Genomic DNA, 24,341 nt, shown 5'->3' with positions numbered 1-24,341 from the left:
TTCCTTCTAAAGAAGACCCACGGTATTTTTTGGAAGAGGAGAAACTGCATAATCCAAGGCCCTGGGGTGTTGCAATAGTTGGAGATTGCAGATTTAATCGAGGCCAACTGGTGGCACAAGATCAACGAATCCGTTGAATGGCAAGATGGGATCTTTTACACTCTCTGCGCTGCCTATGCCCTTGTCTCCTCTGTTGCCCTTGTAATGTTTATTCGTAACATTGATACTCTTCATTTCTTTACATATTTTTAATTCATTGGGGTCAAAATTTTCTGGGATTTTCGAGTTAATTTCTTATTTTAGTGAGTCTTGAAGTTTCACATTAGTTTTCGTGGGATGGATTGAAGAAATTTTGGAGCTTTGTTTATTTCGAGCTGGGTAGCTCAGCTGAGCAGTTAAAAGTGTTGAAATTATGCTTGTAAAAAAGTTATCTTTTTTATTTTTCTTCTTTAGGTTGCAAGCTTAGTTAGTTTGCGTACAACATATATATCACTTTGTACACATAAAAAAACAACATGTAAATGTTATTAAATCAAGAGTTCGCCATAATATGTACCAACTAAAATACACTGTGTACCAGAATAATAACATGATATCAAAACTAAACAACGGGTGCTAAATAATTGTAACTTGTACGATTTAAAAAATAAATGTGAGCAAATAACCCTTTTGAGGAGGTTCGTTGTTTCAAGAGAAAAGAACTAGTAATTTCTCTGTAATGTCTCCTGTAATGTCTCCTAGTGGAACAGCACAGGCTTCTGGAAAAGAATTTATTGATTCCATTGTGGAAACTGTTATTAGGATTTTTGGTTAGATATGAGTACCTCTCTTTTCTTTAATTTAATGCTTGTAATTACTTCACTACTTTCTGAACAATCATTATGATTGCAGAAAACCATGTTATTGTTGTAGAGCTTCTTGAGACAAAAGCTGCCCAGCAGGTTGACTAGAATACATCCAAATCCATAGTTGGAGATTCCAATTGGAACCCTGATCCTGAGGCATCACATGATACTGGTGGTTATAGCATTGGCATCACATGATACTGGTGGTTATAGCATTGGCATCACAAGATACCTTTACAGGTAGGTCTCTTATGCTTGTGATTTTTTTGTTAAGGTTGAATTTCTTACTCTGGTGAAGTGCTTCTGCAATCTTTTGCAAGAGCAAAGTTTGTATCTCATCTTCATTTGTCTTGATTGAATAGTATTTGCCATCAAATTGGAGTTAGTTGCAGTTCATCTACTTCTCATCTCTCCTCGCCTATGTAGAGTTTGTTTTTATTCGCAATTTGCATCATGAAAAAATCAATTGGACCATACGGTCTTGCATAACTTAAGGCCAATACATGAGTCATGAAAAGTGTGTGATTGTTAAAAGTTCTTAACTCATAATCTAGTGGAGGAATAAAATTCAGACAGTTTTATTTTAAATCTGTACAAAACTTATGTTGCAACCACAATTTCTCAGTCTTATTTAGATAATTTTACCATTGAATGCCTGTAAGGCATTATATTTGTCACTGGTATCAAACTCCACAGTCCTCTTTCTCAGTGTCTTCCACATACTTCCCTTCAATCTTGACACTCTTGTACCACTTAGCACAGGTCATGTAGACTACCAAATCTATTATGGTTAGACCAGCCAAGAGGAAGTAAAACCTGTCTAAATGATCGTTGTTAAGGTTTATTGGGATCCAACCAGGCATGTCATCTCTGGCAGATATTCTCATGACCATGCTCGATAGAAAAAACTGCTAACATAGTTTTTCAGGGAAATCGAGGTCATACAAAGTGCACTACCAAAGCTTTTAAGTCCATCAGGAGTTTGATCGTTAAAGAACTCCAGTTGGCCTATATACATGAAAACTTCTGAAGCACCTATTAAAGCATATTGAGGGACCTGCCAGACGATGCTCAATGAGCTTGAGCCTTCACAGTTTGGAAAAACCATTCTAGCATATTTTCGCCTATAATTCTCCACAGTTCCTGCCGAAAGCATTGCTATTACTGCTATTGCGAATCCAATCCCCATCCTTCGAAGCTCTGTGAGCCCTTTGGAATCTTTAGTCTCAGTGAGGTCTTTCGCACCACTCGTCTTAATTATGATTACTATTGGATTGAAGACTCTCCTGTAGAAATATATGACAACTGCCACGCTCAATATGTCAAAGCTAGACATGCTCGCAGGAGGGATCTTGAAGTTCCACATCTTTGTCTTCATGGCTGCACCTTGCTCAACAAATATGGATGCCATCTGAGTTAATACCACTGAATAAATTATAGTGCATAGCCAAATTAGCAGTAGTCTCAGTATGCACTTAACTTCTTCAAGTTGAGAAATAGGGCATAGACGCCACCAGTTATGATATCCCTGTTTCTCATTGAAATCTCTTGAAGCAATGAATGCAGCTGTACCCAAGAACCTGTCGTACACAAGCCAATCCTGACTTATGATTTTGATCAAACAAATTCTATAAAGCTAGGAGCAGACTTGTAGTTAGATTGGCTTCTATTGGGCATCAAAAACTTTTAGAACTTACTTGAAACCATGGGTATGGAGCATCTTTCTCAAACCAGTTACAGAACTTTCCTTTCCTTCAACTTCAAATAATTCATCATCACTTTGTGGCCCCTCCACTCTCCAGTTCCTTATTGCTGCTACTATTACTTGGGTAAACCTAGAAATAGGATTTCCATAGGGGCTGAAATGCCTGTATCTTGTGGTGCCTGCGAGGAAGAGTACCAATTGTGATAGCCCCACCTCCCTCTAAGGCGAACCAAAGGGTTCGACGGACCGCCTGCCCAGCTCTCGCCGGGACTCACTCACTCACTCACTACAGTCCTCAAATAAATTACAATGCACATCTCAAATAATACATCTTCAAAAGCTCCACGAACAATCATACCACAAGGTACCGTTCAAATAAGACATCAAATTCTCCATGAATATACATATCAAAACGAAGCAAATACTAGTTCCAAGCGTGGAACATATACATACACTCGTTCAATTCCAAACATTCATACAATCCTAACTATTACTCAAGATGAATCTAAAACTCCAACTGTACAGGAGATAACCCATCCAGTCACACGAAGAACTTAGTACAAGCGCTTCCTTTGCCTCGAGCCCTGTGGGGAGAAAATATATTTTTGGGGTGAACTAAAAGCTCAGCGAGTGTCCAATAAAATCAGTAATCAAATAAACTTCACAATAGTGCCTTTAAATGAGATGATGAATCAATGATCAAATGTATGTTTATTGCTCTTGTGAGCCAGTGAAATCATCGTACTTAGAACTCCAACGCTCAAATGGATCCAGTCAGTCAAACAGTACAAGGGAGCCATTTGCTTCAAGTAATCAGGGGTGGAGACGTTGGCTCTAAGCACACGAATTCCAAGTACTCATTGGAGCCCAAAATATGTCATGGTCCACATGCAAGCACTCATGATATGCAATCGAGTAACCAATGCAAGAACTAGTTCGAAAAGTAACTTTGCAAATAGTTGAGGAATCACTCACCAACCACAGTTCAGGAACCATCCATCACAGACATTGCCTTGTTCAAGTCCAAGCTTTTCATTTCAACCAAGAGTCATCTCAAACTCATAGCAAACAAACGTCCTCAAAGATTGGACAACACTTCCCCTTACATTTTCTTATTTCCATCCTACAACAACCACCAATATCCATTCAAAACAGCACACATAAATCTTAGACTATAAAAGACACCATTCGGTACAATAACAACAACTGAAACTACATTTATCCGATTGAAACGAATCTTATGGCGTTACGAAGCTCAGACATATACCAACATTTTTTATGAAGACCTCCAAAGCCAAATCATACATTTTCACAGTCAAAAACTGAAATCTTAGAGAAAATGGAAACTGGCCGTGAAACAGGGTTTAAGGGCAGTCAAGGGTATTTCGATCATTTCACATGCTACAGTACTCCAATCGATCTGAAATTTTGCAGGTAGATAGCTAACTCATATATCTACAATTTTCATGTTTTGAGCAAGGGCCGATTCAGTCTCTCTCAAGGTCAAACATACAGTGCAAAAACAGGACAGATTACTACCACAAGTGGAAACCCTAATCTGGAATTTATGCACACAAACCAGAAATTTTCTCTAGGCAAGTTAAACTAGTCTATAAAACTTCAATATATCTCATACCAAAGCTATCAAACCATGGCCAATCATTACTCATCATATAAAGGTAGAAAAATCCCCAATAAAACCGAATATTCCATGATACTACCTCAAACCATAAACTTATCCACAAAACAACCTATTTAACCTCTCCAATCCACTAATACACAATTTATTGAAGGAAAGAGGAAGTTCTTGACAAGATACCTTCAAACCCCAAGAAAATTGGTAGCTTAGAGCTTGCCCCATCCAAATAACTCCACCAACCTCCTTAATTCTTCCTAGCTAGCACTTTGTACAGAGTAGTTTCCAAAATCACCAGTGAAATCTCAAGATTTGAGCAAAGATTGAAGCTAGCAAAAATGAAGAAATCTCTCTTGTTTTTCCTCTCTAGAGAGCCGGGCAAGAGGGAGCAAAAATGAAGACCAACTTCAGCCAAAACAAGATAAGAATGAAGGAAAAACAGCCGGTCAAACCTGGCTGCTGAGACGACACGTCACAATCCGGCCAGAATCTAGCCAGATTTTCGCCCGGATTCCAGGCCGGATTCAAGGCAGTAGCTGAACAAATTTTTTTTCAAACGGCCAACCCAATCCGGCCGGATTCACCAAAATCACTATTCACCAGAGTTTTTCTTTTTTTCTTTCTTTCGGGCGTCACACCAATGCTGCCAAGGCAGATGCAGTAGATGCCCAAAACCCTATTGCCCACATTCCTGAATTCTCATAGTAGCCCAAAATGATGTTGAAACCCGCATGCCTATTTGTTTAATGTCCTTTCTGACCCAATCAATGGTAAGCTATGATTTGTTGATGTCTAATTGTTTAAACTGTTTAAGCTTTTCTTTGATTGAAATGACTAAAATATACTTTCCTTTACTAATTGCAACAATCTTAATTTATGGTTTTACTCTAATTGGAAATAATTTCACGTGATAATTAGCTGCATAAGTAACTCATATGGGGTGATTTATATGCTGCAGTGATTCAATTTTGGAACGGCCAACCACTGAAGATGCTGAATATTCCATAAAATTGTCCATGTGTTTGAGCACTGAACATAGTTACCTGATGATTTTTAAAAGCATGATCGATTGTGAGAAATTCTTATTTGCCTGAAAATTTCATCCTACACAATTTTCTCATTATCATATTTTGTTTAAAATTTTGTGATGGAATACTCAGTTAATTGGGGATGAATGGAATATAGGTGACCATAAATGTCTCTTATTTGAAATCACAAAATTGATTGATAGTTAAGGTTAAGTTACAACTGGTGCAATTGGGTTGGCACACCATGATTAATATATACTCATTTGACTCACAATTGGGTTTGTATACTCATTTGATATTGCACAAGGCATTGTTCATTTTCTTGACTCACGAGTTGATTCATCACGGGTTCGAGAGACTAACATCTTACGACGACTGGTGAAATCTAAATACTCTTTATAACTTGCATTTTTAATGCATCTGTTCCATGGCTTTAAATTATATAACTAGTGTGAAATTGTAATCAGTAAAATTATATTTGTATGTTGGAGAAGTGAATCTTGGGATTAATAATGGCAAAACAATTTGATAAGTCGGTGGATTTCAAGGAATTTATATTGCAAGTCGCAGATGTGCCTCAACAGTCTCCACACAATAGGTATATGTACTGTAAATAAGAGTTTATGTATATTCTATCTTGGAATATAACTAAATACTAAGTTATATTATTAGGATGGTAAGGTAAAACTTGTATGTCCAATTTTCTGGTTCTCACGACAATGTATACCTCGTGTTTCAGCTATGATTGTGGTGTGTTCATAATAAAATTTCTGGAGCACTGGAATGGAAGATTAGGCATACGCATTACGGAGGTATATATATTATTTTGATTTATGGAAATTTTTTGGAAGCAAGTATTTTTATGATGACTTATGTATAACATGTGGTGCTGATTATTTCAATGTTTGGATAGGACAACATGTGGAAGTATCGAGTGCAATATGTGTCTATGATGGTTGCAACTGAGCATAACGAATGGGCCGAATCCATCCTTGAGTTGTTAAATATCCCTCTCCGACAAAAAAATCAGTTGTAATAAATGATTGGCAAATATCTAGTAATTTATAGTTGTGTTGCGTAGAATTTTGTACTTGTGTTGTGTAGAATTATCTCCTTTTGGGATTACTGTTGGGAGCAAAGTTCATTAGTTATGAAGTTTTTACTACTAATGGGACATGTAGAATTTTTTGTTTGCAGTGGACAGGGTTGGCACACCACGATTAATATATAACTTCTTGTACTCAATTAAAGAGATGCAAATGGTCTAAAACTATTCTACATTGATTGCAATTGTCAAACTACTATCTAATATAAAAAGAAAACAATCATTTTAGTATTACATTGATCCAATCCAGTTCCAAAAGAGTCACAAGATTTGACATCTTAGCATACATATTCATGGAATGCAATTAGCTTCTACCCATTTATATCGTAGGTAGTTGCACTTCTTCGTCGCTTATATGTATGGGAGTATTGCTCTTTGACCTTTCCACAGAAGCCACAATGAGGGTCTGACAATCATTGAAACAAGCAATAAATTATTTAAATCAAATATACAGTGTTCATAAAAGCATGCCCTACAATAGTCTTGTAACAAGGTATGAATAATTCTAAATAATAACTTTAAATAAATTTTTTTAAAGAATTACTGACCATTAAGAATTCGGTAAATGAGCTGTACTTTGTCTTGCTCATAGGATCGTTAAGAATCAAAAGTGGGAGATTGTTACGATCTTGAATACGGATATTATGAGCAGCCAGTATTTGAGGAGTGATTCCAGGTTTACCGGGCTAGATTTCAGTATTGTACTGAATAAGATACAGTAAATTTGTCCAAAATCTTGATTATCCACACAAGTGCAATATCTCACTTACCATCCTACAAAGACTGCATATCTGAGTGAATAACTGGGGATGATCCAAAATTTGATTTACTGAATGACTGTTATCAAGAGTAGCACATTACATTAGTTGCAAAGTCATGCTAACACTGTGTATAACAGCAAAATAACTAATTTGTAAATTTAAATACACATTGTGTCCAATATTTAAGATGCTATGATGTACGAAAATTATGATGCAAATGTGTACATAATGTATAACAACGTGTTCAACTGAATTAACAATATGTAAACAAAAATCAACCGAAAGTAATCTAAACAAAAATCAAAATTCAGTACATACGTGACCATAAATGAATATATTATAAAGTTATACTACAAACTTATGGGTTACTATGAATATAACACATAACTAATGCATTAAATTGAAGTAACTATGCAACAAATTTGAAAAGGTCTTTTTGTAGTGTGTACCAACTAAAATACACTGTGTACCAGAACAATAACATGATGTCAAAACTAAACAACGGGTGATAAATAATTATAATTTGTACAATTTAAAAAATAAATGTGAGCAAATAAATTAATAATCTGTAAAAAATTTTGTCCAAATGTGTAATCATGTGTCCAAATGATATAGTTATTTCAAAACAAAATAACCAATGGTACATGGTATCAATCAATGCGTACAACATATATATCAGTTTGTACACATAAAACAACAACATGTAAATGCTATTAAATCAAGAGATCGTCGTAATGTGTACCAACTAAAATACATCATGTACCAGAATAATAATATGATGTCAAAACTAAACAACGGGTGATAAATAATTGTAACTTGTACTATTTAAAAATAAATGCGAGCAAATAAATTAATAATCTATAAAAAAATTTATCCAAAGGTGTAATCATGTGTCCAAATGATATAGTTATTTCAAAACAAAGTAACCAATGGTATATGGTATCAATCAATGCGTACAACATATATATCAGTTTGTACACATAAAACAACAACGTGTAAATGCTATTAAATCAAGAGATCACCGTAATATGTACCAACTACGATTTAAAAATAAATGCGAGCAAATAAATTGGTAATCTGTAAAAAATTTTATCCAAAGGTGTAATCATGTGTCCAAATGCAATAACAATATTTCAAAATAAAATAACCAGTGGTACATGGTATCAATCAATGCGTACAATATATATATCAGTTTGTACACATAAAACAACAACATGTAAATGCTATTAAATCAAGAGATCGTCGTAATGTGTACTAACTAAAATACACCGTGTACTAGAATAATAACATGATGTCAAAACTAAACAACGGGTGATAAATAATTATAACTTGTACGATTTAAAAATAAATGCGAGCAAATAAATTAATAATCTGTAAAAAATTTTCTTCAAAGGTGTAATCATGTGCCCAAATGCAATAACGATATTTTAAAACAAAGTAACCAGCGGTACATAGTATCAATTAATGCGTACAACATATATATCTGTTTGTACACATAAAACAACAACATGTAAATGCTATTAAATCAAGAGATTACCGTAATGTGTACCAACTAATATGTACAAAATGTGATATTACTATGTCAAAAATATATAACATGTGATGAATATCCTATCACTAATATGTACACTTTAATAACCAATGTGTTCAAGTAAAACATTAATTTGTAACAACTAAATAACTAACAGTGAACTATAATGCACATTATGTAAAGTATAAAAATAGCTACTTACTGCCACAGAATTATTCAATGACAAACATTTGCTTGATGTTTGGCTTTGGATAGGTTGATAGGATTCTGATGACTGAAAAGAGAAGAATATACAACAACTGAGTCGGCTTATGATAGTAGAGTCAATTGAAATGATATAGTTATGTAAGTCCAAAAATAAGATTTAGTACTAACCATCTCAGGAGTGCTTGCCTTAGACAATCTAGAGTTCTTCTTTTGCCTATGAAACCTGTCCACCCAACTACACAATACTTTCTTAGTTTTTTTGCCACTTCGTTTCTTCAAACCCGTTGGAGTCACAAAGTGACCAGCTGCATTCTGCACCTGTATTTCGTTACATAGATCCATTGATGCACTATTCTGTGTTATTTCATCTATTTCTCCACAAAATAGTATTTCGACTCTCTTTGACAATTCAGACATTACGCTACTGACTAACTTTGTAGCGGCTTCTGACATGGCAGCCCTGGTAGCAAGTCTTACTATTTCGGGTGCTAATAGCCTATATCGATGGGAAATAGAGAGAGACAGATCTGATGATATTTCTCTACCCTTGCAATCGACGCTGCCTCCGGATCTTGCCTTCTTTGTCCACCTGTTTGTCACATATTGATCAGGAATAAACTTTGTTCCAACCATATCATACACCTTCAAAGCATGTGAGCATAGGATTCCTTTCTGCTCAAAAAGATTACAACTACAAGTAATGTCTTTAGTTATTGGATTCAATGTCACTCTTCTCTCCCTTCCTCCATCATACTGACTGACACTGTATTTCACATGCATTGTAGTATGCTTTTGGTCCAAGATCACCATTGTATTGGATTCATCGTATTTATTTTGGAATGCAACAAATATGCATGGAGAGTATATAAAAGCTGCCTGAATCAGTACAGGAGTCTATTGCAATCTCAACATTGGCAGCTTCTGTCGACTGTGATACTCAGCTTTTAGTTCATTATATCTTTTTTCATCCACAACTCGGTTAAAATGTTTGAAGAATAGAACCAGATCATGATCAAGTTTCAGATATTTTTTTATGGAAGCATTTAGACTCTCACTTAGTTGGGTGCTACGCATACTTGCAGTCCAGGCACCTTTCATGAAGCATTTTGTCCATTTCTTTCAATATGCATAAATGCCACGCAACCATTCATTTGTTTCGAACTTGTGTTCTTTTAGCATCGCATCCCAGGCCATGATAAACTCATTTTTATCTTCTATCTCATACATACATTCAACAAATTTATATGGGAGATTACTACCATCCTTGTAATAGTTCCCAAGATGTTTCATGAAATTGACTCTAATATGAAAATTGCACAAACCATGGTATGTTAAAGGCATAACAGCTGAAATTGCAGCAGCCATGGCTACATCCTGATCTGTGAAGATGGTTTTTGGGTGCTTTCCACAAACTGCCTCTACAAATGTACCGAACACCCATTTGAATGATTCAATGGTCTCATCATACAATAGAGTTGTTCTAAAAATAACCAATTGTCTAAATTGATTGAATCCCACAAATATGCCCAATGGTCTGTACTCCTTGTTAGTTTTGTATGTGGTATCAAATGTAACCACATCCCCAAAATAGGTATAATCCATCAGCATTCATGCATCAGCCCAAAATATATTTGTAATTTGTTCTTCACAATCAAGGTTGCTCTGCGTGGAAGAATGACGGATTTTCTAATTTTTGTTCTTCAAAGTATCGTAGCATTGCACCAGTTTCATCATACTTTAATCCCCTCTCTCTTTTTGTTCGTAGATAGCATTTTAAGTCATCATGAGTGTAGTCAATATTGCCTAATCCACCTGCCTCTTTTCCCATGAGTTCATGGGATTGTTTCAAGGATATTCCTGCATCATTTGCAATCTCAGCTTGGGCTCCTTGAAAAATACTTACTTTTCTTTGCGAACGCATCATATGAGCACATTCTGAAATGTGTAGTGTGTGATTATGCTCGATTACCAGATCTCGAACCTGATACTTCATTGTTTCTCTGTTCAAAATTATCCTCATTTTAGCTTCACATCCGGTTTTTGTTTCACCCCGAGTTCTCTTTGGTTTTACATCTCCTTCGTATCGTCGTTTGAAACCTTCTTTGCAACATGTGTACCTTCTCGATGTAACTACACTGTCTTTATCCCTGTTCAAATAGTCTTTCCGAACACTGAACCCAACAACTAATCCGTACCTATTGTAGAAGTTGTATGCCTTATCTTCTGACTGAAACTCGATGCCGATTTTAGGACATAATGCTTCTTCCATTATGCTGTATTCGACAAAAGCATTTTTTGCTATTGTTTTTCAGGACAAACTATTATATTTATTTTTATTTCCTTATTCACATCATAAGCACTTAATTATTTGTATTCACATATGTACATACTTTATAACGACGTGTACACACTTTACAACATTTTGTAAAATAATTTTTATGGATATGTATCTTCTCTGTAATAGGTAATCATAATTCTAATAATTTGCATAGCATATTTCACTATATAATATATACATTTCAAACAAATATTATAACCAATTTGTGTATAATATCAGTATTTATATACTTTACAATCATATGTACACACTTTATAATAATGTGTACACCCTTTATATCAACTTGTAATATAACAAATGCATGAATGTAAAATACACTTTTACATAGCGTAAGGTTTGATAGAGTTCTCAAAATCTGTACATTGTCATTTATACCGTTTGTGTAGTTATTTAAGTTGGTCACATTGTTAAGTTGTTTTTACGCTTATGTTATTTTATTTGTACACATTCTCATTTATATTTTGAAGTTTGTACGGGATCTTTATTGTACAAGTTAACCATTCTCTGTAAAAGGATAATGACATACTTCTTATAATTTTCAAATCATGATTCACTAGATAACACATTTATTACAATCAAATTACATATAATATTAGCATTTACCTTGGACAGAGTTCACCATGCAGTGGATTTCAGATGGACTGCTCACAAGTCTCGGCTATGCATTTGTTACTCGATGAATATCTATCTCAGTCATCCACAAGTTAAATCGGCGTGTATTGTTGCTGTAACGGATCTTCATAATTATCTTGTGCACACCTTAGACAAGATGCCCGTTTTGATAGGATTTATTTAAGAGTTGAAAGAGAAGAAAACAAAGATTTATGTCTATGTTGTGCGAAATAATTTGTTAAGAGGAGAAGAACAGAAGGAGCTGCAGTGACAATGTATTGTGTTCAAAGAAAACCCACAACCGCCATTTTCTTCCCACCACTTTTAAGTTGAAAGAGTTTTAAAGCCCGCCAATCGTACCAAAAGTTTATTTTCAAATTTTGATTTTGAATTTTTCATACCCTTAACGGCCAGACCAAACGGAGTTAAAAGTCAAGTTTCTATTAAAGCTACAATCCTCTACACTCATCTCCATTTTGTTCCCCAAATTTTTGGCCGTTGATGATGGGCCCATCACATCTTGGCCATGAAAAGTTTCTGGACGGTTGATTGACAACCGTCCTAGCCCCTGGTCCGTATATCTTCTACTAGAATTCTGACCCCACCGGTCCCTATTTCAAATCAAAATAGCAGAATTATTTTTTCAGTGTCAATCACTATCAAAATGGTGTTATTTTGAATAAAAGCAAAGGAAAAAAAAACCAAGGTTATTTTGATATTACCGTTTGACAAAAAAAAAAAGCAAAGGAAAAAAAATCCATACCCATGCACTTGAAAGAAACTATGAAATTGCCTGGAAATTGTGTTTAATTGTCATCCTTTTTTTTTTTACAATTGCTTATAAAAATTTGTGCTATTTTAGAAAAATTCCTTTCTTTCATTATATATTGTAGCATGAGAATTTTGTATATTTTTAAATTACCTATGATTGCATGAGTAATAGAAAAAAATCTAATTCCAAATGCGTTATTACACAATAATTGATTTCAAATAATTAATCTTCAATAAAAGATAAAGCAATTAGCAAAATTAAATAGAAAAATGCCCAAATAAGGTCGAAAAAATATACCAAACACACTCATCACTTTCGCTCTCTTCTTTCCTCTCTACCACCTCTTCTACCTTGTAATTGCACCATTTCTGGTACTCTTCCCCTTCTTTTTGCCATACTCCCCATCTTGTAACTTTATCTCTTTCATTTTCCCTTCCCTTCCTTCATTCTCCTTCCCCAATACTATATGTCTTAATTTTCTACTCTCTTCTTACCTAACAGACCTATTTTTTCCTATCCTCCCAATCTTTTCCTTACCCCTATCCTACAAGTCGCGTATCATTGCTCTCCCACTCAATAATCTCATCTCCTACTTGCCCTTGTAATTTTATCTATTACTCGCTTGAGACCCTTCTCCCATATTACAAATTGCCATCCTTCCACCTCTCAACTCCACTTTTTTTTTTTTGTTCATTACCCATTTATATATACATGTGTGATTTATCTAGTTATACAAATTATTAGAGTTTTATGTATGCTTACTCAAGCTCAATTGGGCTTGAACTCACGTTCATATTCAAATTAGTCTTATTAACAAGATATGTATATATATATATATATGAAAAATTCTTTAATGCTGTTATTATTTTCAAGAGAACCATATCATTATTTTTAAACCAATAATAAATTGCCATGTGAGAGGTTTTAATTTGATGGTTGTGTTTTTAGCAATTTATCCACAAACTTATGAGTCAATGTTTCTAGAGGGGTTTTTGAACAAACTTTACTATAACTATGTGGGTAAAATTTCTAAGTGAACCAAGTTATTTAGTAGATTACCTTGGGCAAAATCTACAACAACACAATTATTTTATTAATGACTTAAATACCATTTTTTTTGTCTATCTAGAAGGGGCATATATATCTAAACTATTTTATTAAACATCCTAAACTTTTAATTAAATTGTTGTACACGAGTTCGACCTAAGAGCTTAATCACATTGCTTGGTTAATACCTAGTCAAATCGTTTCACGAACTGAGCTAACTCAATAACGCTAACAAGCCCACTTAGTTTTGTTTTTAGTGCCAAAAATGACTCTAGGGTGTTTGTTTGAGTCAAAATATTGCAAAAGGTTCTTTCAATAAACAGGATATGGAGATTCACCACTGAGTGTGTTCCCAAGTAGCTTAGGTCAAGTACAAGCTGATAGACCAAGAACTCCTATCCAAACACCTTCAAGTACGGAACAGCAATATATAATTAGGATCTCATCTTCCGTGATGACTCCCATGCTCAAGTCAGTACAAATTATTCACAATCTAAAGAGAGAATATGTGGACTTGTTCATTATTACCTTGAATAAATAGAGTATGGGGAGTATTTATAGATTGTGAAAAGAAAAGATGACCGATGTCCTAGATGTAAGATTCTAACAGCCCATGTGAAGGGATAGATCATGCATCCCAACTACGAAGAGATGTCGGGAGGCACTTGGAGCTCTGGAAAGAGCTCTACAGCAATGTTTTCAGAACCGGACCGGACCGGCCGGTTCGACCGGTTGGACCGCGAACCGGCCATGTCACCGGTCCGGTCTAATGCTAAAGCCGGAAGTTCATGGAGAACCGTTGAAACCCGGGCGAACCGGACGAACCGTGCGAACCGTTAAGAACCGTGAACCGGCGGTTTTTTAAATTCTTCAACAAAATATCAAGAATGGTGTAGCTAAGATTCGAACCTGGGTCTCCAAGTTTAAATATGACAATCTTACCGCTAGACTGTACTTAAGTTTGTTGAGAATTCTACTTGACTAAAAAATATATTAAAACATCAAGTTCTTCTCTTATTTTTTTTTTCAATTTTTTCTTCTTAACCATTTTTAACCCAAATATCCACAACAAGATTTTCTCAAGTCTTCACCATTATTATCAGGTTATTATCTTTAGCAGATTGTAAACAAGTTGAAAATTTCAACTTTTCTTGTTTTCCAACATTTTAGTAAGTTTAATTTTTTTCTTTTCAAGGTTTTTTTCTATATTATTATCTTTAGTTGATTTTTTGCATTTTCTTCTTTTTCCCCTCAATTTTCATATGTTTCCCTCATTTTTGTTTTATTTTTATTCGATTAATTAAGGATGAAATTTTTGCAAAAGTAGTGCACATCCGTGTAGGAATTGGGTAGGAATTACAAATAATAACATTGGGTTGGTCAAAAATATGGTAGTTGGCACATAATCGAAGCTATTGATAATTGAATTTAAAATAATTAATGGTATAGGATCATTGAATTTAATATAACATGTTAATTAGTAATGTTTAGTAGCAATTAATTTTTTATGTGTTTAACTGTATATTTGTTTTTCAAAAATTTTTAGTTTTTTTTAGTTTGAGCAATTAGATTTATATTTTTATAATAAAATTTTAACTTTTTCAGCTTAAGTTGATGAAATTGTGAAGGTGGTGTGGTTGCTTATCATGCCACTGATAAAAGTTTGCTATTCAAATAGTTTGTCTTAACTTGAACTCTTTTATGGATTTTTTTAAGGGTTGTAAAAGAATTTCAATATTTAATTTATTTATTTTTTGTGTTTTTATTTGTGATAATTGGTGCACATTTGGATTGTATCTATTTATGTTTATAATGAATTTATGAAAACTTGTGGTGAATTATGATATTTTAATTATATTTATCATTCCATGTTTTATGTATAACTTTTAGAAAATTTATTATTATCATAACTTAAATTAAGTTATGTTGGTAAAGTTCAAGTGTAGAATGAAACATGCTTAGTACTTAACACTAAAAAAAAAAAAAAAAAAAAAAAAACAGTGAACCTTTGAACCGGCCGGTTGGACCGGCCGGTTGGACCGGTCGGACCGGTCGAACCGCGAACCGCCCACCTCTCCGGTTCACTGACCGGTCCGAGTTTAAAAACATTGCTCTACAGTGCCGAAGTATTGGGTCGCCACAGAGAACTTTGCAAGAGACTGACTTGAGCACAATACTTGACCTCCCTTGATAACTCTTTACGTTTTTTTTTTTTTTTGGAAACGATAATCTGATAACTCTTACTTAATTGGATAAGAAGTGCTTCATACAAATGTAGGGTTACAATCTGAGACCTTGTTTGGCAAGCAAATTTTTGGCCAAGATTGTCTGCTACAAATTTTTTTTTTAACAACTTTAACTACAGTAATCTCAAAAAAATTTTCACAAATTTTAAACTATACACTTTAAAAAATCCAAAAATTTACACACTTCAAAAAAAAAATTTACAACTTCTACAGTAAAATTTTAGACAAACACTCAAAAAACTCACTTGCCAAACGGGGTCTAAGAATGGCTTATCTGCGGAGGCTAAGCTGGATTTTGTGATAAATTGGCTCCAAACCTTAGTTTTGTAGCAAATATATCCAAAGCCCATTACGTATCGTTGAGATATAAGACACCTTCATGACTAGGGATATAATCGAGCCAAGTCAAGCTCGAGTATTGCTATACTCGAGATCGACTCGACTCATATATACCTAGGCTCGATCTCAACCGAGTACAAAAAATCGATACTCGAAACTTGACTCGAGAAACTCGCTTTAAACTCGAGACTCGACTCGACCTTTAGTCAAGCCTTATCAAGTCGAGCTTAATCAAGTTTTTTGACTCGACTCGACCAATTATGTTATTACTTTTTTGTCATTATGAAATTTTATTATAAAGAAGAGTTTATTGTAAATTCCGTAAAACTTATATTCATAATGGTCATTTTATAATTATAATACATATATATTATTTAAATTATAAATATATTATTTAAATACCCTCGACTCGACGAGTAACTCGACAAGCCTCGAGTCTCAAAATATTGACTCGAAACTCGACTCGAATGACAATCGAGTAGCTCGAGACTCGACTCGAACTCGGTCAACTCAAGTTCAAACCAAGCCGTTGACCGAGCTACTCATGAGCTACTCGATTATGACTCGGCTCGCGTACATCCTATTCATGACCATCTTAACACCTTTTATCTGCAAAGGAGGCAAAGAGGTCGACTATCGTAAACACCTTTCTCGCAACACCTTATTACATTATCTGCAAAGTTAAAGAGGTAAACTATCTTAACAGCTTTATGACTTGAAAAGATATAAACGATGTGAACAAGGGCAGAAGGGAAGATAAAAGAGGCTCCTATGTCCGGGTTTCAAAGGTCATTGAACAAAACAAAAACTGCAGGATTTGCAAGGCTATTTCAGCACCAAGAAGCCAGCTGAACAAGTCTTTCTTTCAGATTGCATCCTTGAAGAATTACTGATCTACTCAAGCCTCATCTTCCTGCCCTAAATCTCCATTCTTAATATTACTCGAGGAGGGACTGGCGAAGAGTTCAGCTTTGAAGCTTTGAACATGAACCGTCTAGAGGGTAAAGAAAGATGAAGAACTCCTCATTTGCTTCTCGGCTTCCTTTCTCCAACAGATGTGGATAAATTAGCGCCCCTTATTCTTTCAACTTTTAGAACACCAACCCCAAAAGTGACTGTAATTGCCTTAAAGCTACCTGCAGCTTCTTCCATATCGAGCATTGACAAGGAATTAGAGCTTATTCGACCAAAAAATTTTAGCCAATAATTAACTCACTGCCACTTTATAATACCAACCAAAAGAGGTCTTCAGTTTTCGGTTCATGTCAACTGCAGAAAGTGCATCAAATTGCAAATCCTGCACTTTTAGATGCTACAGGAATAAACAAAACTGAGTCAATGCATATGCTAGAAAGGATAACTACTACGTGCATTCAAATTCTTGAGCTTAGGGATCCAAAAGATTATCTTAAATTGCCTTAACAATGTTATTTTAAGATCTAATTAGGAAATAAATAATGGTGTCATCAGAGAACAAATCTGAAGCCCTTACAAACAAAATTCATAAATTGCTCCTGCCAGATGGACTTTTAAATCACAGAAGGATGACAATAAAGGAAACATATCCGGCAACTTGAACACCGATGGTGGTGAGCAAAATTCACCATACTTCAAGAACCCATTCATTCAGAAGCGCTGCAAGGAAATTTGGAAGTGTGCACGGTTCAGTTTAGAACAGAGGAAAACCGCCACCAGAATACTCGACCTCCTGAAAAGAGAGACTCCTTGATGTCACAACAGATATTAAAATTTATGTTAAAAGGAGCTAGCTATTAATCATTTTCAGTAGTATACTGAAGACGGTCACAAATAAAACATTCATCAAATTAATGGAGCATAGCTAAATGTAGAAACAGTTCTTGTTGGTTCTAAGCATGAGCAACATTTCATGGCCATAAAAAGTGTCACAAATCTCTTAAAGTTGAATGCAGACAAAAGAAGACAGAAAAAAAAAACCAGGATTCAGATTTTCTAAAAACTCCACCTGAGCAGGCGGCAAGGATGAAACCCAATCTGATGCGTGAGTTGGAAGAAGGCCCAATGAATTGAGCTGCCAGAAAACAAACAAGTGATGAAAACTTTAAAACCTTGTATGGTTAATTAACAGAACTAGACAAAGCATCAGAAAACAACCTACCTTCCATACACCTAGCCCTAAACCAACCAGATTAAGGGCAATGTATGCCAATTTTGGTCCAAGAAGGTCCACTTTATTGTCCTTGTAAGGCTCAAAAACTGCAAAACAAAGTTCCAACAATTAGCTCTCCTTTTTAAGAGAAAATTGACATTGGAAACTTGAAAGGTGAAATAAAGCTAAAGTTCCATGAAAATTCATTATTTTCAAACTCGAGACAGAGACTGCCATACACATAACTTTATTTAAAGTTTCAAACTTTCAAAGACATGAAAATTTATTCTGAAAAAACATTACTCTAAAGCTCATGGGAAATGACTCTCTGGCTCTTACCATTTAGGCATGGCAAAAACCATCTTTTATCAGTTAAAAAAATGCTACCAACATAAATATACACACAGGCCGATGCCGACCCAATTATGAAGACATGCCCAAGTTCACACACATACAGGTGTGTCTCTGTGTTATCTGTAAGAGTAAGCATATATGTCGAATAGACCCTAATACTTCACAAGGAGAGAAAAAGGATTATTTGTCCTGCATAAATTTGGACACTGCATTGTCATTTTCTCTCCTAAGACCTACTAATCTGAATACTGTATAAAAAGTAATAACTTCCTAGCCTTACTAGATATGAAGACTGAAAAGCTCTGTTTAAATGGAATTTCCAATAAGGCCTCAGCAGTTGGCATCAAAAAGTGCTGTAAACACTACTACAAGACTATCCATAAGAAAAATAATAACAAAAATTTTACCAAAATCCCCATACTTGAACAAACAACCTTAAAATATAAAAAGCTCCAAATCATATGAATTAACAGGAAATGCACCTATGAGGTTATACTGTTCTAACCGAAAGTATAAAAGCCAAAATCACCATGCTTGCCACAATGAATCTCAACACAGAATCCACGCCACCAATGTCTTTCCATGCCATAGCATGTTCAGATAATGGGATGCACATTGCTTTTTACTATTTATGTTTGAGATTTTGCAAATGATATTCCTTGATATCTTTTCACTAAATCTTCCAAGTTGCCCTTTCAGCCAAAAGTAATGATTAGTAACCAAGATTCAATGCTAGTGATGTGACTACCAAGGGTTTGAAGTAGCTGGTGAAGGTATAAAACTGAAGGTTAAAATTCTTCCTGAGAAACTATAACATGTTATCCACTTGCCAGAAAAACTTCAACACATTATCAAGCCTACATAAGATGTGAAGAGGTAAAAAAGAGAAAAAGGAAGTTATATCACAAGTTTGAAATGAAATCGATGATTAAATCCGCAAAAAGAAGAAAATAGGCTCTACATGATGAAGAAAAACTTTTACACTCCAAAATCTAGAGAGAATATCTCGATGCCTCTCATACAAGTCAAGTTCTTTGTAAACACAGGGAAATTGATGCTAATGCAAAATGTTTGTAATTCAACTCCAAAATTATGAGATGATTGCAGCATATCTTTACCTTAAATCATTTGGGTATTTCATTCAAATGAACATTTAAATTTATTGGGGCAGCAATACGTTATCCCAGATATTCTTCTTAAAAATTTTGGGCAGCCATCTTGAAAAATTATAACCATAGAAGTGATCTTTCATTACAATGCATAGCCTCCTAATGCTATTTTCACATGTTAATTGTTATTTCTACATTCAATTGCGCAAAGCCCAGACTTGCTTGAGCTTAACACTCAAGCCCAATGACATGCCCATCTTGCAGCAGTTTATACCACACACTTAGAAATGGTTGGGAATTTTGACTAGACCTTGGACCACAGATATGAGAGACCAAATCTTATTAAAACAAAGAATTCAAGCTTTGCCATGAGCCCTCAATCAAAATAGCTCATTCGAGCTCTATTCCAAAACAAATTCATGTTGAGTTTCACCAATATCAAGTCCAGACTCTTTGCTTGCAGAATGCAACCTGAATCCTATTGAAGGGGAAATGCCATAAAATTCCATCAGGACTATGAGTTAAGTAACGTTACATTATACGTTCCATAAGGTGTATGCAATCAAATTCTTCTCTAGGTTATCACCTGCCTCTCTATCAGGAAAAAGCCCACATAAAAGCAAAATTTTGTGCCTCCAAAAATGTCTTATGTTTGAGAATATAAGAGTTACTAAAACCTGAAAACAGGAAAAATCCCTCATCTGCAATCCAATGTGCCATGAAACAGGCAACTTAACTTACTGCAAAGTGATCCTAGGATGGACACCCAAGTCTCAAAGCATGTTTTATATAGTCAGTTTAAGTAGAATTCCACCAAGCAAGATAATTCACCCACTTTCGTTTATACATCAGTCTCATCAGTCCTGTATTGCATCCTTGTTTTCACGTGACTTACGGTAGTTTTCTTCCAGAACGCACACAAGGTAGATGTTAAGACTTCACTAAATTTACTATTACATCTTGAGACAGGATATTCAAGTTATATGACGCTCCATCCAAAACCAATTGGGATGCATTTCCTTAAACTAGAATGACAACAACTAGTTAGGTGGCAATTTCACTTGGGAAAATAACAGGAGATATTGAAGAAAGATCATGTTAAAGAGCCCATGTTCACGACTACAGAACACTTTCAGACTGCCAGACTTGTAACAGTATGTGCAAATTTATGCAAATCAGAGAAGCACGAGTGCTTAGCCACAAGAGCTACAAGTCTAAAGTAAAACACTCTGACCCTAACGCTCTCAGTGATGCTTCTCTCTAAACCAAATAATCGATCAAGGAAAATTACAAATTCTAACTAGCCAGTTAGTTGAGTGATAGACTCGGTGGATAGAAAAGTGAGAACATAATATTTCTTGTTTATGGTCACTGCAATAGCCTAAGAATTCAGATGTAACTCACGATTTTGTACCAGAGTAACTGGAGGAAAAAGAACATGGAAAAGTAAATAGAAATAATGCTATTGGAGTTCTGATCAATGCCTTACCTTTTCCGACTCCTTGAAGAGCACTTATCGGCTGCCACAGGGCTGAAAATGTTATACCAATGCTAAACAAATGGACTGTGCTCCCAGCCATCCACATCATGAAGCCCATCATCATCAAATTCTTAAAAGGTGCTTGTGCCACCTCCCATGCTTTCTGTTCATAAAAATATTATGACATGAAGAGATTCAAGTGTGAGTATTAAAACATATAAAAATAAATCAAACCCTTCATGAACAAACTGGCAGTCTAACATAATAGATTCTTTCTTTTATATCTATTGTCACACTTCATCTAGTTAACACAAGCTGTTAGACCCATGTAAACTAACATTGGAACAGAGTTACAAGATCCCAAAAATACAAGGGAATATAAAAAAGTTGCAACTTGGTCATTGAAAAACTAGAAATTTGATAATAGCCCAACCATATCGAATAATACTAAGGCACACTTCAAGGGATAGACATTGACTGCAGTGAGTACTACTATGGGAAAATAAAGAGAAAAATGTCAATGGATAGACATTGACTGCATTAGATGGCGCCACTAGTTCGGGCATTGCTTACTGACTGCCACAACAAAATTAGCCACTAAGATAATTTCTGCTATCATAGGGAATCTCTAATATCCCAAGTGCATCTCCCTTCCAAAATCCCAGAAGAAATGTATATTTACTTCAAAAGAAAAAGAAGTACAGAGATAAACCAGCTAATCCATAATCAGAATAAGAAGACAAATTACATTTCCAATTTTACATTTCACCATCTTTCATAACCAGACATTTTCTAGGCTTTAGGGTGTCTGACCAACATCTCAGAAATTTTCAAACTATAATCATGGGGGGAAGAAAAAGAAAACCAGAGAAGACATTCTGAAGCAAAGTATTTCTCATTTTTCAAAAACAGCTATCCTATAAAGGTGTATTATTGCATCTAATGAAGAAAACAGTCCAAAATACCTAAGACTTTGAAGTTTCTGTAACAAGGCAAAAGTAGAAAATAAAAAAGGAAACATTCAAGTGACACTCATTATCCTACTTTTCTTCCTCACATGTTGAAGCAAGTGCACTAGAGGTGGAACATTAATTCAGTGTTCAATTGAACAAGATGATGAATCCATCAGTTTTCTGAAGCTGTTTATAATACAGCTCTGAATCCCCATACTTTATCAAGGCCATTTAACGTACTGGAACCACATCATAGAAACTCACCAACCTTTTACAATCATTCACACAAACAAAAGATCGAGGGATCATTCAAACTCTATCATCTTCTCCCCCTTCTTTTCAATGTCTTGCTATTCATCCTATCCACTATAGACATATTCAAGATATGACAAAATCATACTCGACAAGACTGGTATCTGACTATGCCAAGTCTCCACCTTTCCCGGCCTTTTAGGCTAAAATCCAGTGGGGTATCTCTTCTTAGCAGTTTAATATCTGATAAATGAGCACACAACCCACACGATATTAGCTCAATTTTTTTTTCCCTAAAGTGAGCCCACCACGGTAGCTTGCTGTCAGGGCTCAATCGTCTTACTTGGCATTGCACTACTTCCTAGGCCTGGATGGAACACCCTACTGACAAGAACAAAACTCACAGAATATTGCATGTGTACTTTTCTTAATGAATGGGCCACCTCACATATGCCAAGTGGTGAATTCCCTATTTGGCTACTTCAGATTTAAAGGATTGGCAGAAGGACGAAAGCCAGTTAAACAACCGAAATTCAATCATACATTATCAAAAAAATAAATATATAAAAAAAAAAATCTAAACCAAGGAAAATCTCCTACATAATAGCAAAATTTTAAAATTAAAAAAATTTAAAAAACCCCAAAAGAAGAAAACAGTCTGCATAACCCTTGAAAGGTGAAAATATAAATATAATACCAGAAATCATGCAAAATATATTATTCATATTAAAAGACCAAAATATCTAGTAAAATTACCTGGGATTTCCAATTGGCTTCAGAATCCTTCTTTTGTTTACTCACCGATGAATCATCCTATTAAAGAAAGTAACACAATCCCATCTATAAAATCAATAAACAAATAAAACCCAGATAGTAAAATATATACAACATATACAGAAATAAAAAGATATAAAAATCGAACCTGATCATGAGATGAGCGAGTGAAGCCAGGAGGGTCAGGGATATCTCGCGATGAAGGGGAAGCAGAATTATCAGTGAATTCGACGGCCCATCTACGACCCGAACCCATTATTGCTTTTCCCTTATCCATTTAATCGCACAAGATTGATTCTACTCTTCACTATTGCCGGCAGAAGGCTGAGAACAAGATCTATCAGTTCTTACCAGTTATCTGTACTCAGCGATAAAACTGTAGGAAAAAAAAAAAAGGGAATCGTTTAGCCGTTTAGGTTCAATGTTGTTTGGTACTTTGGTTTTGTGTCAATTTATTGAGAGGGCTAATTACACTAAAGCCCACCTGAAAGGCGGCACTACGACTTTGCCCTTGTGATTAATACCCCACAGCAAATTCGGTTTGGATATTCAACGGATAGATAATCAATTCTCGGTTAGAGAAAGTCGCATGGACAATTTTACCCCTAAAAATCCAAATAATATGTATTGTATTACTATTTTTTTAAAATTTAACTGTTGATTTGAGTATGAGTTTTTTTTTTTTTTTCAGTTAGGAGTATCCGGACCTACACCCGACTAGTCCCCTAACCCTGAGGAGAGCGGGCCCCACCGATCCTCAGGAAGATACCCCAGGCTGCCCAACTTCGGAATCGAAACCAGGACCGGCTCCTTAACTAAGAACGCGAAGCCCAGCTGAGCAACCCGTGGGGGGCTGTTGATTTGAGTATGAGTTACGAGTTACTCCTTAGCATTTTACTATTGATTTGAGCTCCATTAATCTTAAAATGTAAAAGTTAATTATTGGCTTTGTTTAGATTTTTTTTTGTAACGAAGTTAATTTTTTTATGATAAAACTACAATAAAGGCGGGCAAAGCCACTGCCCAACATTTTCAATAATATTTCTGAACAAATTTGGGAGAAAAAATTAGTCTCAGTAAGTGTAGAAAATCGACTTCCCATGAGGCAAAGCAAATAAA

At 35.1% G+C, this 24,341-nt stretch overlaps 1 protein-coding gene, 1 non-coding gene and 1 pseudogene across 2 annotated transcripts; 1 reads left to right on the top strand and 2 right to left on the bottom strand.

Annotated features, from left to right (window-relative positions):
• Nucleotides 1-1,475: 1,475 nt before the first annotated feature.
• LOC113780508 lies at nt 1,476-5,249 on the bottom strand (annotated as a pseudogene).
• A 12,268-nt stretch (nt 5,250-17,517) lies between these two features.
• Nucleotides 17,518-23,686, bottom strand: LOC113779570 (ER membrane protein complex subunit 4). Its single transcript, XM_027325185.1, has 6 exons — nt 23,371-23,686; nt 23,205-23,261; nt 21,253-21,406; nt 18,310-18,407; nt 18,157-18,222; nt 17,518-17,880 (listed from the first exon to the last, which is right to left on the bottom strand). The coding sequence occupies exons 1-6, from the start codon at nt 23,497-23,499 to the stop codon at nt 17,842-17,844; spliced, it is 543 nt and encodes a 180-aa protein (XP_027180986.1). The 5' UTR covers nt 23,500-23,686; the 3' UTR covers nt 17,518-17,841.
• Nucleotides 22,630-22,829, top strand: LOC113781832. The gene has a single exon (XR_003469735.1). It is a non-coding gene; the product is annotated as a U2 spliceosomal RNA (small nuclear RNA).
• Nucleotides 23,687-24,341: the final 655 nt, after the last annotated feature.

Source organism: Coffea eugenioides, chromosome 8 (genome assembly GCF_003713205.1).
Source record: "Coffea eugenioides isolate CCC68of chromosome 8, Ceug_1.0, whole genome shotgun sequence".
Lineage (NCBI taxonomy): Eukaryota > Viridiplantae > Streptophyta > Magnoliopsida > Gentianales > Rubiaceae > Coffea > Coffea eugenioides.
The sequence above is the reverse complement of the archived record's forward strand: the minus strand, read 5'-3'. Positions and strand labels throughout refer to the sequence as shown.